The 12,228-nt window shown below is 43.0% G+C and overlaps 1 protein-coding gene across 4 annotated transcripts in view; it reads left to right on the top strand.

The window, feature by feature from the left end:
* The first annotated feature begins 1,137 nt into the window (after positions 1-1,137).
* The window catches only part of LOC124040208 (putative sodium-coupled neutral amino acid transporter 10), a 31,576-nt gene continuing 20,485 nt past the window's right edge, over positions 1,138-12,228 (top strand). For 2 of the 4 annotated variants that reach the window (XM_046357160.1, XM_046357159.1), the window contains exons 1-5: positions 1,139-1,825; positions 2,159-2,322; positions 2,463-2,556; positions 6,092-6,235; positions 8,509-8,633. In XM_046357160.1, the coding sequence (XP_046213116.1) occupies positions 1,730-1,825; positions 2,159-2,322; positions 2,463-2,556; positions 6,092-6,235; positions 8,509-8,633 (623 nt within the window). In that variant the 5' untranslated portion in view covers positions 1,139-1,729. Of the gene's footprint in view, positions 1,826-2,158; positions 2,323-2,462; positions 2,557-6,091; positions 6,236-6,898; positions 7,024-8,508; positions 8,634-12,228 lie in introns of all 4 variants that reach the window. The other 2 variants (XM_046357158.1, XM_046357157.1) reach the window with 2 other exon arrangements.

Below are 12,228 nucleotides of genomic sequence, written 5' to 3' on the forward strand. Positions count from 1 at the left end.
CTTTGTCACATGCGCCGAATACAACACCTTACAGTGAAATGCTTACTTACAAGCCCTTAACCAACAATGCAGTTTAAAAAAATTGAATTGGCGCTAGATCTTTGGACAGTAATCTTTGCAATGTTTTGGCAGTGAAGTCCTTGGAAACCCAAAAACCTCTCAGCCGCAGATACTATTAAGGCCAGTTTGTTGGACTTTTTGTTTGTGTGTGCAGTACAATTAATCACATGCATAATAAACACCATAAAATAAGATTGTCTATTCTCTGCCTGGAGGTTTTTCATATGTTCGCGGCTGCGCAAACACAGTTCATTGGTTGGATCTTGGGACGCTATTTTTCCGAAATGCTGTAACACGCCTGGCCGCTAGAGAACGCCCAAGCGCATCATGAACAGTCTTGTCACGATTCAACGACAAAAGAGATAGGAATCCCAACTGCAATGAATAAAACAGTATTAACACCCACCCAGCAGACTATAGTCATGCTGCGTCACGCAATCCCTTCTCGAAAGTCAGGAGTCGAGAAACTTCACTGTTTTCCACGAAAGTACGTAATGTCACGATTCCAAAGCTATACGATATTACAGAAAATAGGATAGTTATCTCACATCTCGGAAAATATTTGTAATGTTGTACTCCTTGTTCCCGAATTTCATGCTAATGTTGGGTTTCTAAGCAAGCGCCAAATTGACTCCCATTGCCTCCTTGAAGGAGAACTCGCCTGGTCCCAAAATAGCCCAGAATGCATCGTGCGACGTATGGACCATTTACACATTGGGCGTTAATACGATTTCAAAGAACTTTCCCATGCCCTCAAAAGCATCTCTGGGTATAATATGAGCCAGATGCATTGGTAATAAATTGCACAGCTCTAACAAAGAACAAATTAGAGAAAATAGGCATCGTTGTGAGTGCGGGACTCCGCGATTGTACAGCAGAGGCATTACAAGGAATCCTGTCGATGAATGTTCCTTCCACACAGGGACCTGGAGTGGGGTGGGGATTTATTTTGTTTGTATTGTATATGACGTTGGTATTTTCCCGCAATGGATATGTATTATTTATCGTTCAGAATCCATACAGTAGGTGGCGGCAATACACCAATAGGTGTAGTCTGTCATAAAACCTTAAAGACGAAGAAGAGTAAGAGCCAGATTCATACTTCCTGTGTACACGTTCAGGAAATAGTTATTTCCTTTTGTAGTTGTTTATCTCATGGTAAATATGAAAATAAAACTTTATAGCGTTATGTGATGGATATAAATTGATAACGGTCTATTTTAACCAAGTGGACGAGTCACCGATGATAACATAAGCTTCAACATCAAGGGAATCGAAAACTGTTAAGGTTAGGTGTGTGTTGAACAAAGTTTTTGCAACAACAAAAGCTCGATTTCCTTTCAGCTGTCAATTTTTCATTTTGAACGTACATGCACGATGCAGATAAATGTATTTTATTTCGTGCAATGAAATATAACTACATGTATTTTAGCTGAATGATCTAGTTTGCCTGTTCGGAATGTTTTGGTTTCTCTAGCTATCCTACTAGCGCCACGTCACATAGCTCTTGAAAAGGATACGCTTTGGAAAAAGCAAAGCAGAATCGGACGGATTCAACTACTGTCATCATCGTTACTTGGACCAAATAACGGCCGCAACTTTACAGTGGTCATTTCTCTACGTAGTATTGAACGTTTTTTGTGTGGTGAAGAAAACCTAAACATTCAAAATGACGGCGGCGGCTTCAAACTGGGGTTTGATCATGAACGTGGTCAACAGCATCGTTGGAGTGAGCGTTCTGACCATGCCGTTCTGTTTCAAACAGGTACGGTTTCCGCTATCTTACACCGGTCACACGATTATTCCATTGCAGATGTAGTTTATCTTATCGTGTGTAGCGACTTTGAACTCACGATAAGCTACTAGTGTGACGGCAGGTAATGAGTGAACATTTGTTCCGTGTTTACCTTTCCACGCGCCTTAACAGGTGCATTATACAGGCTGTGCACCTCATGCTTTATGCTGATCTTGACATCTTTGTACCGAATTGCAGTTTTAGGCCCCCATCATGCCCCTGTCAAACTGAAATGTGTATGACAGAGTTGCCATATTTGCAGTTTTGACATAACCCTCTCTGTCTCTGCTTCTCTCGCTCTAGTGTGGGATAGTGCTGGGGACTTTGTTGCTGTTCTTCTGTTCGTGGATGACCCACCAGTCGTGTATGTTTCTGGTCCACACGGCTAACAGCACCAAACGCAGGACCTATGCTGGCCTAGCTTTCCATGCCTACGGCAAACCAGGCAAAACACTGGTGGAGACCAGGTATGTGTCCTTTCCTTTGAGAGCCAATACTGTTTTGATGCATGTCTTGTGTCTTTAGAGCCTTGATCAAATGCTAATATCTGAATTTCTCTCCCTCTTCCTCCCACTTTCTCTTGGTCTCTCCCGCTCTTCCTCTACAGTATGATAGGTCTGATGTTGGGGACCTGTATTGCCTTCTATGTCGTCATCGCTGACCTGGGCTCTAATTTCTTCGCCCAATTGTTGGGCCTACCGGTAGGAGTCAAGAGTTTTGAATTACAGAAGCAATCAGAGAATACAATAGGGCTGCATGATTTCGACAAAATACCCAAGTGCACATGTTTTGGGCCAGATATTGCGATTATGAATTGAGATTTTTAAAAGCTTGGTAATTCCATCAGCCATGGTTAATACAAGTGTCTGGGTAGAGGACATCTCTTCTAAAATGAGATCATATGAATGAATACATACTGTGCTAACTGAATAAAAAACAAATGAAACATATGTTATACATATGATAGCAGATAGGATTATTGCGCCCACATATTAACCAATGGAATATAAAGCTTATGATTGTGTAATTATGTATAAGTAGGCCCAATCATTGTTATAATTTAAATGAAGGCAAATTGCTTGAAAAACATCTAACACGTAGCCTACTTATTGCAAGGTGCAGCCTGTGATCAAAACATTGGAGTTTGGTCCAGTCAACAACGCGATGGCCTTTACCGCGTTTGGTCCAGTCAACAACGCGATGGCCTTTACCGCGTTTGGTCCAGTCAACAACGCGATGGCCTTTACCGCGTTTGGTCCAGTCAACAACGCGATGGCCTTTACCGCGTTTGGTCCAGTCAACAACGCGATGGCCTTTACCGCGTTTGGTCCAGTCAACAACGCGATGGCCTTTACCGCGTTTGGTCCAGTCAACAAAGTGATGGCCTTTACCGCGTTTGGTCCAGTCAACAACGCAATGGCCTTTACCGCGTTTAGTCCAGTCAACAAAGTGATGGCCTTTACCGCGTTTGGTCCAGTCAACAAAGTGATGGCCTTTACCGTGTTTAGTCCAGTCAACAACGCGATGGCCTTTACCGCGTTTGGTCCAGTCAACAAAGTGATGGCCTTTACCGCGTTTGGTCCAGTCAACAACGCAATGGCCTTTACCGTGTTTAGTCCAGTCAACAACGCGATGGCCTTTACCGCGTTTGGTCCAGTCAACAAAGTGATGGCCTTTACCGCGTTTGGTCCAGTCAACAACGCGATGGCCTTTACCGCGTTTGGTCCAGTCAACAACGCGATGTCCTTTACCGCGTTTGGTCCAGTCAACAAAGTGATGGCCTTTACCGCGTTTGGTCCAGTCAACAACGCGATGGCCTTTACCGCGTTTGGTCCAGTCAATAACGTGATGGCCTTTACCGCGTTTGGTCCAGTCAACAAAGTGATGGCCTTTACCGCGTTTGGTCCAGTCAACAACGCGATGGCCTTTACCGCGTTTGGTCCAGTCAACAACGCGATGACCTATGATGTTTGCAAGCACCGACCTTTCAGTTGAAACTACTCATCAAGTGTAGTTTCAAAGGAATGTAGTGAACTCTGCGTCAACTTCTCCATTTTGTTATATAGTGTTGGCATGGCGACTTGGGAGAAATGCAGTCTTTTATCTCCTGTCCAGCTTTGAATTTTTTAATCTTCTTGAAGCCGTCTACAGTTACATGCACACTATGATTATTGTGAATAATCAGATTTAAACATTTTACATTATTTGCAAGAATACTGATTTCCCTAATGATTCTGTTTACATGGATACATCTGAAGTCAGGGTAGCCTATTTGATTCTGAGTTCGGGACATATAAAGTTTCTATTTAAAAACCATTTCTAAGATTAATGCATTCAGTTTACCGAACTCACCTCATTCTTGGTTTTAATGTTCATGTGTCACATGCACAAAAGAAGAAGGGAGCTTGTGCTTTTAATTGGTGTACACTTACTTTGAGTATGATTTAGGCAGATTAAGATAAGCAGAGTAAGGTGTTTACGTGTCTAATGCCATACTCGGCCTAGTGCCATAATCAGTTTAATATAGAATTACTAGTTTGCATGTAAACGTAAGTGTAGACATGAGTCATGTCGTTGGCTATATGATAGATGGGTGACAGCCTCAGTGATTTCTGTGTGTCTGCGGGTTGTGGTTTCGTAGGGTGTTACACTTGAAAACGCATTAGCAATCAATGCCTGCTTAATGTACAGTGCATTCGGAAAGTATTCAGATCCCTTGACTTTTTCCACATTTTGTTACATTAGTCTTATTCTAAAATTGATTCAATATTGTTTTCCTCATCATTTTTTGCACAATACCCCATAATGACAAAGTGAAAACAGGTTTTTAGACATTATTGCTTATATATATATATATATATTTAAAAAATATAGCTTATTTACATAAGTTTTCAGACCATTTGCTATGAGACTCAAAATTGAGATCAGGTGCATCCTTTTTCCATTGATCAACCTTGAGATGTTTCTACAACATGATTGGAATAAATTATGTTTATTGGATATGATTTGGAAAGCACACACCTGTCTATATAGTTGACAGTGCACGTCAGCGCATAAACTAAGCCTGATAGAGTTCCTCTGTGGAGAAGGGAGAACCTTCCAGAAGGACAACCATCTCTGCAGCACTCCACCAATCAGGCCTTTATGGTAGAGTGGCCAGACAGTAGCCACTCCTCAGTAAAAGGCACATGACAGCCTGCTTGGAGTTTGCCAAAAGGCACCTAAAGGACTCTCAGAACATGAGTAACAAGATTCTCTGGTCTGATGAAACCTAGATCAAACTATTTGGCCTGAATGCTAAGCATCATGTCTGGAGGAAACCTGGCTCCATCCCTACAGTGAAGCATGGTGGTGGCAGCATCATGCTGTCGATGTTTTTCAGCGGCAGGGACTGGAAGACTAGTCAGGATCAAGAGAAAGATTAACGGAGTAAAGTATGGAGAGATCCTTGATGAAAACCTGCTCCAGAGTACTCAGGACCTCAGGCTGGGGTGAAGGTTCACCTTCCAACAGGACAACGACCCTAAGCACACAGCCAAGCCAACGCAGGAGTGGCCTTTCGGACAAGTATCTGAATGTCCTTGAGTGGCCCAGCCAGAACCCGGACTTGAACCTGATCGAACATCTCTGGAGAGACATGAAAATAGCTTTGTAGCAACACTCCCCATCCAACCTGTCAGCTTGAGAGGATCTGCAGAGAAGAATGGGAGAAACTTCTTAAATAGTTGTGCCAAGCCTGTAGCGTCATTCCCAAGAAGACTAGAGGCTGTAATCGCTGCCAAAGATGCTTCAACAAAGTACTGCGTAAAGGGTCTGAATACTTGTGTAAATATGATATTTAAATTTTGTATTTTTTTAAATACGTTTGGTAACATTTCTAAAAACCTGTTTTTGCTTTGTCGATATGGGGTATTGTGTGTAGATTGATGAGGGGAGGGGGGGAAACAATTTGATCCATTTTAGAATCAGGCTGTAATGTAACAAAATGTGGAAAAAGTCAAGGGGTCTGAATACTTTCAGAATGCACTGTAGGTGGCTGGCTATGGCTCAATCTTCATAAAACAGGGGATTGTTCTTCTTCAAATGATTGAATGAATGTGTCGTGTTGTCTCGACAACTCAAAAGGTACTTTTTGCACAACACTTGGTTTCCTTGTACTGTTGCTGATTTGTTCTAACTGATTGTTTTTAGCGTGGTATGATTGGTTAGAGATTGTGTCTTTCTCGCCCTCCGCAGGTGTCGTTTGGTTTCCGTGTGCTGCTGCTGATCACGGTGTCTCTGTTCATCGTGCTGCCTCTCAGTCTGCAGAGGAACCTGATGTCATCCATCCAGTCCTTCTCTGCCATGGCCCTCATGTTTTACACGTTCTTCATGTTCACGGTGAGACCAAAACCACACGGGTAGGGGAAGGGGTACAGGGCTGCCTGCAGCAGGTGTAAGAGGGCCATACTCAGATGGGTAAATGTTAAGAGTTTTGCTAATATACATTTTACTCGATAGGTTTTTACAAAGAATTATGTCTCTTCTATCATGATGATATGTGTTTCTAATTCCTGTTTCACACTGATAGAATAATGACTGTTGACACTGTGACTCCCTTGCCTTTTCTTTGACCCTATTGCGAAAATGTATTGATATTGATGTTATTGTCGATGGCTCTGTGAGTTTCTGTAGTATTTGCACTGCTTACACAGTTAGCCTTTAGTACTGCTACTGTAGTATAGTGTAGCCTCTTTGTGCTATCCTGTGCTCTGCCCCAACCTCCTGTAGTAAAACCATGACATCTCTACTGAACACCACTGTGTGTCTGGGATTAGAACCAGTCCTGGCCCTGACCTCCACCCACCTTGGTCCAGACCACTAACCCTCTAACTGATGTATCTCCCTTCCTCTCCTACTTCTTTCTCTATCACTGCCGTTCCTGACCCCCCCCCCCTTCCTTTCTGACACCTCCTTTACGATTCTCTCTACCTTCCTCTCCCTTGTGACTGTTTCTCTCCTCTCCTGTGTTGCTGCTGACTGCTGTCTGGCTGGCTGCTGTAGATAGTCATGTCTTCTCTGCGTTACGGCCTGATCTCAGGCTCCTGGTTCGAGCGTGTACACCTGTGGCGGGTCAGGGGCGTCATACAGTGCCTGCCCATTATCGCCACCACCTTCTGCTGTCACCCGTAAGTAACCATGGAAACGAAACAATCCTTGAACTCCGACCTGGGAGAAGGTATCAACTCCGACGCTAAAGGGGACAAAATTCAATCCCCAACCCACCTACCACCTCCTAAAAGTAATAGCATCCTCCCTCTCAATCTCCAATCCAATCCTCGCATTTCCATTTCCTCTCCCCTCTTCAAATTCATTTTTGTTTGTCTTTAGGTTGTTTGTGTGTCTATGGTTTGGAGGAAAGGGGGTGCACAATTATTGAATGCTCAACCCTTGTCCCCCCAAACTGCCATCCTCTGATGTGGAGGATGCTCATGGAGCTCTCTTTCTCTGGTCCTCTGGAGCTGGATATGGGAATCAACTACAGACAGTAAATGCCGTACCGATCAAAACATCTGCCCCTCAGAAATATTTATTTATTTTCTTGATCAGTCTTTAAATTCTGCATTTTAGTTGGTTGGGCTGCACAAAATTAGTAAAAATCAAATTGCTATTTTTGTACCAAATATTGCTATTTTACAGGCGATTATTGATCAAAACACTTGGTTAAACTGTTGGAATCATAGAATTTGAATAATGATTTTAATTTTATGGTTGGAATACAGTTGGCACTTGGAAATCAGTTCTGTTTCGCATGACAACAAATTAAAAGTAAGGGAGGAGATGGTTGTAACAGAGCAGGAACCAAAGTGTTGGTCAGTCTTTCCCATGGGAACCTAATTAGATTTAAATGGATAGGTACATTCATACAAAGATTTTAGAATGTTCTTCACCTTTTCCTCTCTGATTAAGAACAAGCTGTCTCTCATTAAGAACAAGTGGATTAGCATTAGGAGCTAACAGGAAACCTTTAGGCATATTTGCAGTTTCCTAAGGACAACTAAGAGCAAGTTACACTAACAAATAGTATAATATAGAAAATATGTGGATTTATATTAAGAAGTAAGGTGGAAAGTTGTGTTCTTGTTTGGGAAAAATCTGTTGACTGCATGCTGTTTGGGCGATGCATGCATAGTGAATCTCAAGCACGAGAAACTGTCTGGCTGAGTGACGGGGCGGAGAGAACTCTGTCAATTTAAGCAATAAGTCCAAAGTAAAAATACGGGCCTTACAGATGACTGTTTCAAAATAACGCAGCCTCTTGTCATATGGATATTGTGCATGTCAATATCACAATTTAGATTACCATTCGATTAAATGTGCAGCCCTACAAGTTGGGCATTGGGCATGTGTAAATGTCTAACAGGTTCGAGAGGATGATATTGTCACAGCCTTATTTGGGCAGGAGGAGACTTTTTTTATCAACATGGCATATTCTGTCTCGTTTTTTTAAATGTTGTGTTCAAATTCATTTTCTCCGGTTCCTCCCTTCTTCATTCTTTCACTCATGATCAGACAGGCCTTCAGAATGGGCTTTTCTCCTCCTCTTCAATCCTCCTGTTCTTCTTTTGGTTCAAGCCATAATTCCCCCCTGCTCTCCCCCCTCCCTCCCTCAGATGGTGCTGTCCTCATTCAAACACGGGCTACTCAGTGGCTTTTGGCTGGGGCGGGTCAGTTTGGTGCGCTGGGATGGTGTCTTTCGCTGCCTCCCTATCTGTGGCATGGCCTTCGCCTGTCAGTCGTAAGTACCTCCCAGTCCCTTCCCGCCCCTCCTGCGCAGTCCCTGAAAGTTTGATAGGATATGGGTTGTGTTCATTAGGCACAAAAAGAAGTCCGAGACACTTTATTAAAAAATACATACCTAAACTTGTCCATTACGTTTTCAAAAGTTTCCTGTTTCATGCCTATTGAACATGACCAGGATGTAGAGTCTATAGACAGAAATAGAATGGGTAGAATGGACATGATAGTCATGTGGTCTTTCTTTCATGCTGCTCCTAATATGTTGTAAATGTGCTATTGTTGCATGTAGAACACTGATAAATGTACTGAATGGAGCATGACTACCTGCATTCATACAGACAACACAAAGGCTATAGGGTTAGTCTGCAAGGTGACAGAGACAGAGTTAGGGTGGGGGATTTTTGTTGGGAGTTTGCTGTTTCACTTTCACGGCTTCACACTTAACCAATCGGCTACTTCATTCCCTGTTCTATTGCCAGGTACTTCTACTTCTAGACGCAGTCGCCTGCTGTAGTTGTATCTGTCTAACAAAAGTGCATTATGTTGTTTCGGTGTGGGTTTTATAATGGGTTGCCAGGAACGGCATTCTAGCCCTGGGAAAATATGTTATTATCACAACAGCACTGCTTGCATACCGGCTGTTGAAGCCTGGAGACGAGATGTTGATTGGAGATCTTGAGGAGTAAAGAGTAGGATCTATAATGTAACTAGCGAAAGATGGACCAAGAGAGCATTTTCTTCCTCTACATTTGACATTTGAGTCATTTAGGAGACGCTCTGACTTACAGTTTGTGCATTCATCTTAAAATAGGACAACCGAAAGGCAATAAATTGTTGTATTATTTTGGGGGGTAGGGGTGGTGCGAGGCAGGGTGCTGTGGGATTATTTAAGATACTCTTTGAAGAGGTAGTGTTTCAGATTGTTTTTGGAAGATGGGGGGGGGGGCAGGACAGAGAAGAGCTACTCTACTGTAGGGGTGGGAGGGCTAAGAGACCAGAGGTGGCAAAACAGAATATTCGGGTTGGGGTTTGAGCCTAGCCTGAAGGTAGCTGCTCCATAGGCAAGTACGATGGTCTTGTAGTGGATGCGAGCTTTGACTGGAAGCCAGTGGAGTGTGCAGAGGAGCGTGGTGACACGGGACAACTTCGGAAGGTTGAACACCAAGTGGGCTGCAGTGGTTGCAGGGGTTTGATGGCACAAGCGGATAACGCAGCCAACAGCGTGTTACAGTAGTCCAGACAGGAGATGACAAGTGTCTGGATAAGGACCTGCGCCACTTCTTGTGTGAGGTCTGGGAAGGGGACACGTGGAGTTGTCAACCGTGATGGAGAGGTCTTTGAACGAGCCGGCCTTCCCTGGGAGGAAGAGCAGCTCCTTCTTTTTGAGCTTGAGGTGGTGGGCCAACATCCCAGCTGAGATACCTGCGTTTCGCTACCTGTGTTTCAGTAGGGGGGGAAGTTGAAAAGTAGTTGAGTGTCATCTGCATACAAATGATAGGAGGGACCGTGTGAGGATATGACAGAGCCGAGTGACTTGGTATATAGAGAGAAGAGACGGCCTAGAGCCGAGCCCTGTGAGAGACCGTGGTGCAGACAAAGATCCTCGTCACGTGATAGGAGTGGCGTGTCAGGTAGGATGCAATCCAAGAGTGCAGAACCTGAGACGCCCAGTCCTGACAGTGTCGAAAGGCAGCAGGGTAGATCTAGGAGGATGAGAACAGGGAGAGAGTTAGCTTTGGCAGTGCGGAGAGTCTCTGTGACACAGGAGAGCAGTCTCAGTTGAATGACCCGTTTTGAAGCCTGACTGGTTAGGGTCAAGAAGATCGTTCTGAGATAGCTGGTGAGAGTGTTGGTCAGAGACGGCACGCTCAAGTGTTTTGGAATGAAAAGAAACAAGGGATACCGGTAGGTCGTTTTTGACGGCAGAGGGGTTGAGTGTTGGTTTCTTCAGGAGGGGAACAAACATTTTGAAGTCAAGAGGGAACAAGCCAAATAAAATGTTATTTGTCACATGTTTTGTATAACAACAGGTGTAGACTAATAGTTAAATCCTTACAGGCCCTTCCCAACAATGCAGAGAGAAAGAAAATTGAGACAATAGAAAAGTAATAATAAATACACAATGAATAACAATAACTTTGCAATAAAGTAGGATTGACCCCAATTATTCGACTAGTCGATTGTTTGGTCGATCGGCTGTTGGTAGACCCAAGATATTCTTTAGTCAAGCAGAGGCAAATATATACCCTACCGTTCAAAAGTTTGGGGTCACATAGAAATGTCATTGTTTTTGAAAGAAAATCACATTTTTGACCATTAAAATAACATCAAATTGATCAGAAATACAGTGTAGACATTGTTAATGTTGTAAATGATTATTGTAGTTGGAGACAGCAGGTAATATATATTTTTAATGTAATATCTACATAGGCGTACAGAGGCCCATTATCAGCAACCATCACTCCTGTGTTCCAATGGCACGTTGTTAGCTAATCTAAGTTTATAATTTTAGCAGGCTAATTGATCATTAGAAAACCCTTTTGCAATTGTTAGCACAGCTGAAAACTGTTGGTCTGATTAAAGAAGCAATAAAACTGGCCTTAGACTAGTTGAGTATCTTTAGCATCAGCATTTGTGGGTTCGATTACAGGCTCAAAATGGCTAGAAACAAAGACCTATCTTCTGAAACTCATCAGTCTATTCTTGTTCTGAGAAATGAATGCTATTCCATCTAGAAATTGCCAAGAAACTGAAGATCTCGTATATCTCGTGTACTACTCCCTTCACAGAACAGCGCAAACTGGCTGAACCAGAATAGAAAATTGAGTGGGAGGCCCCAGTGCACAACTGAGCAAGAGGACAAGTACATTAGTGTCTAGTTTGAGAAACAGACGCCTCACAAGTTCTCAACTGGCAGCTTCATTAAATAATACCCGCAAAACACCAGTCTCAACGTGAACAGTGAAGAGGCGACTCTCGGATGCTGGCCTTCTAGGCAGAGTTGCAAAGAAGAAGCCAAATCTGACTGGCCAATAAAAGATTAAGATGGGCAAAATAACACACACTGTTCAGAGATCTGCCTAGAAGGCCAGCATTCCGGAGTTGCCTCTTCACTGTTGATGCGCACCTGATTACGCATAGAATAAGGCCTATAGGCTACCTGGCCTGCTCGCAAATGTAGGCATATAAAATGGGCCCATTTGGGGATGTGGTAGTATTTCTGATTGGCTTAATGCACCACCACTAATGAGCTGTGGAGCTTCTCAAAATAATGTTTTCTTCACCTCAAACAGCAAGTAAACAGAAGTTTTACACTCTGGAGGGCCCAGAATTGTATACAATGTTCAATGTACAATGAACTTCAGGCCAGACCCAAGTTAATAGTTGATCCAATGTTTCAAGGTTATTGCAGACAGGCCATGTGTAGCCATTGCAATTTATCGGATATTTATTTTTATCAGGATATTTTCTACCTGCAGGCTGCAATGTTTTTATTTGTTGGCTTTAGGCTATTTTTACATAGTTTATCATTTTCATTTAGATTTGGATAGAATTTTGTTTAACCACATGACAATGATTTTAAGATACGAATA

Source organism: Oncorhynchus gorbuscha, linkage group LG07 (genome assembly GCF_021184085.1).
Source record: "Oncorhynchus gorbuscha isolate QuinsamMale2020 ecotype Even-year linkage group LG07, OgorEven_v1.0, whole genome shotgun sequence".
In the NCBI taxonomy this organism is placed as follows: domain Eukaryota; kingdom Metazoa; phylum Chordata; class Actinopteri; order Salmoniformes; family Salmonidae; genus Oncorhynchus; species Oncorhynchus gorbuscha.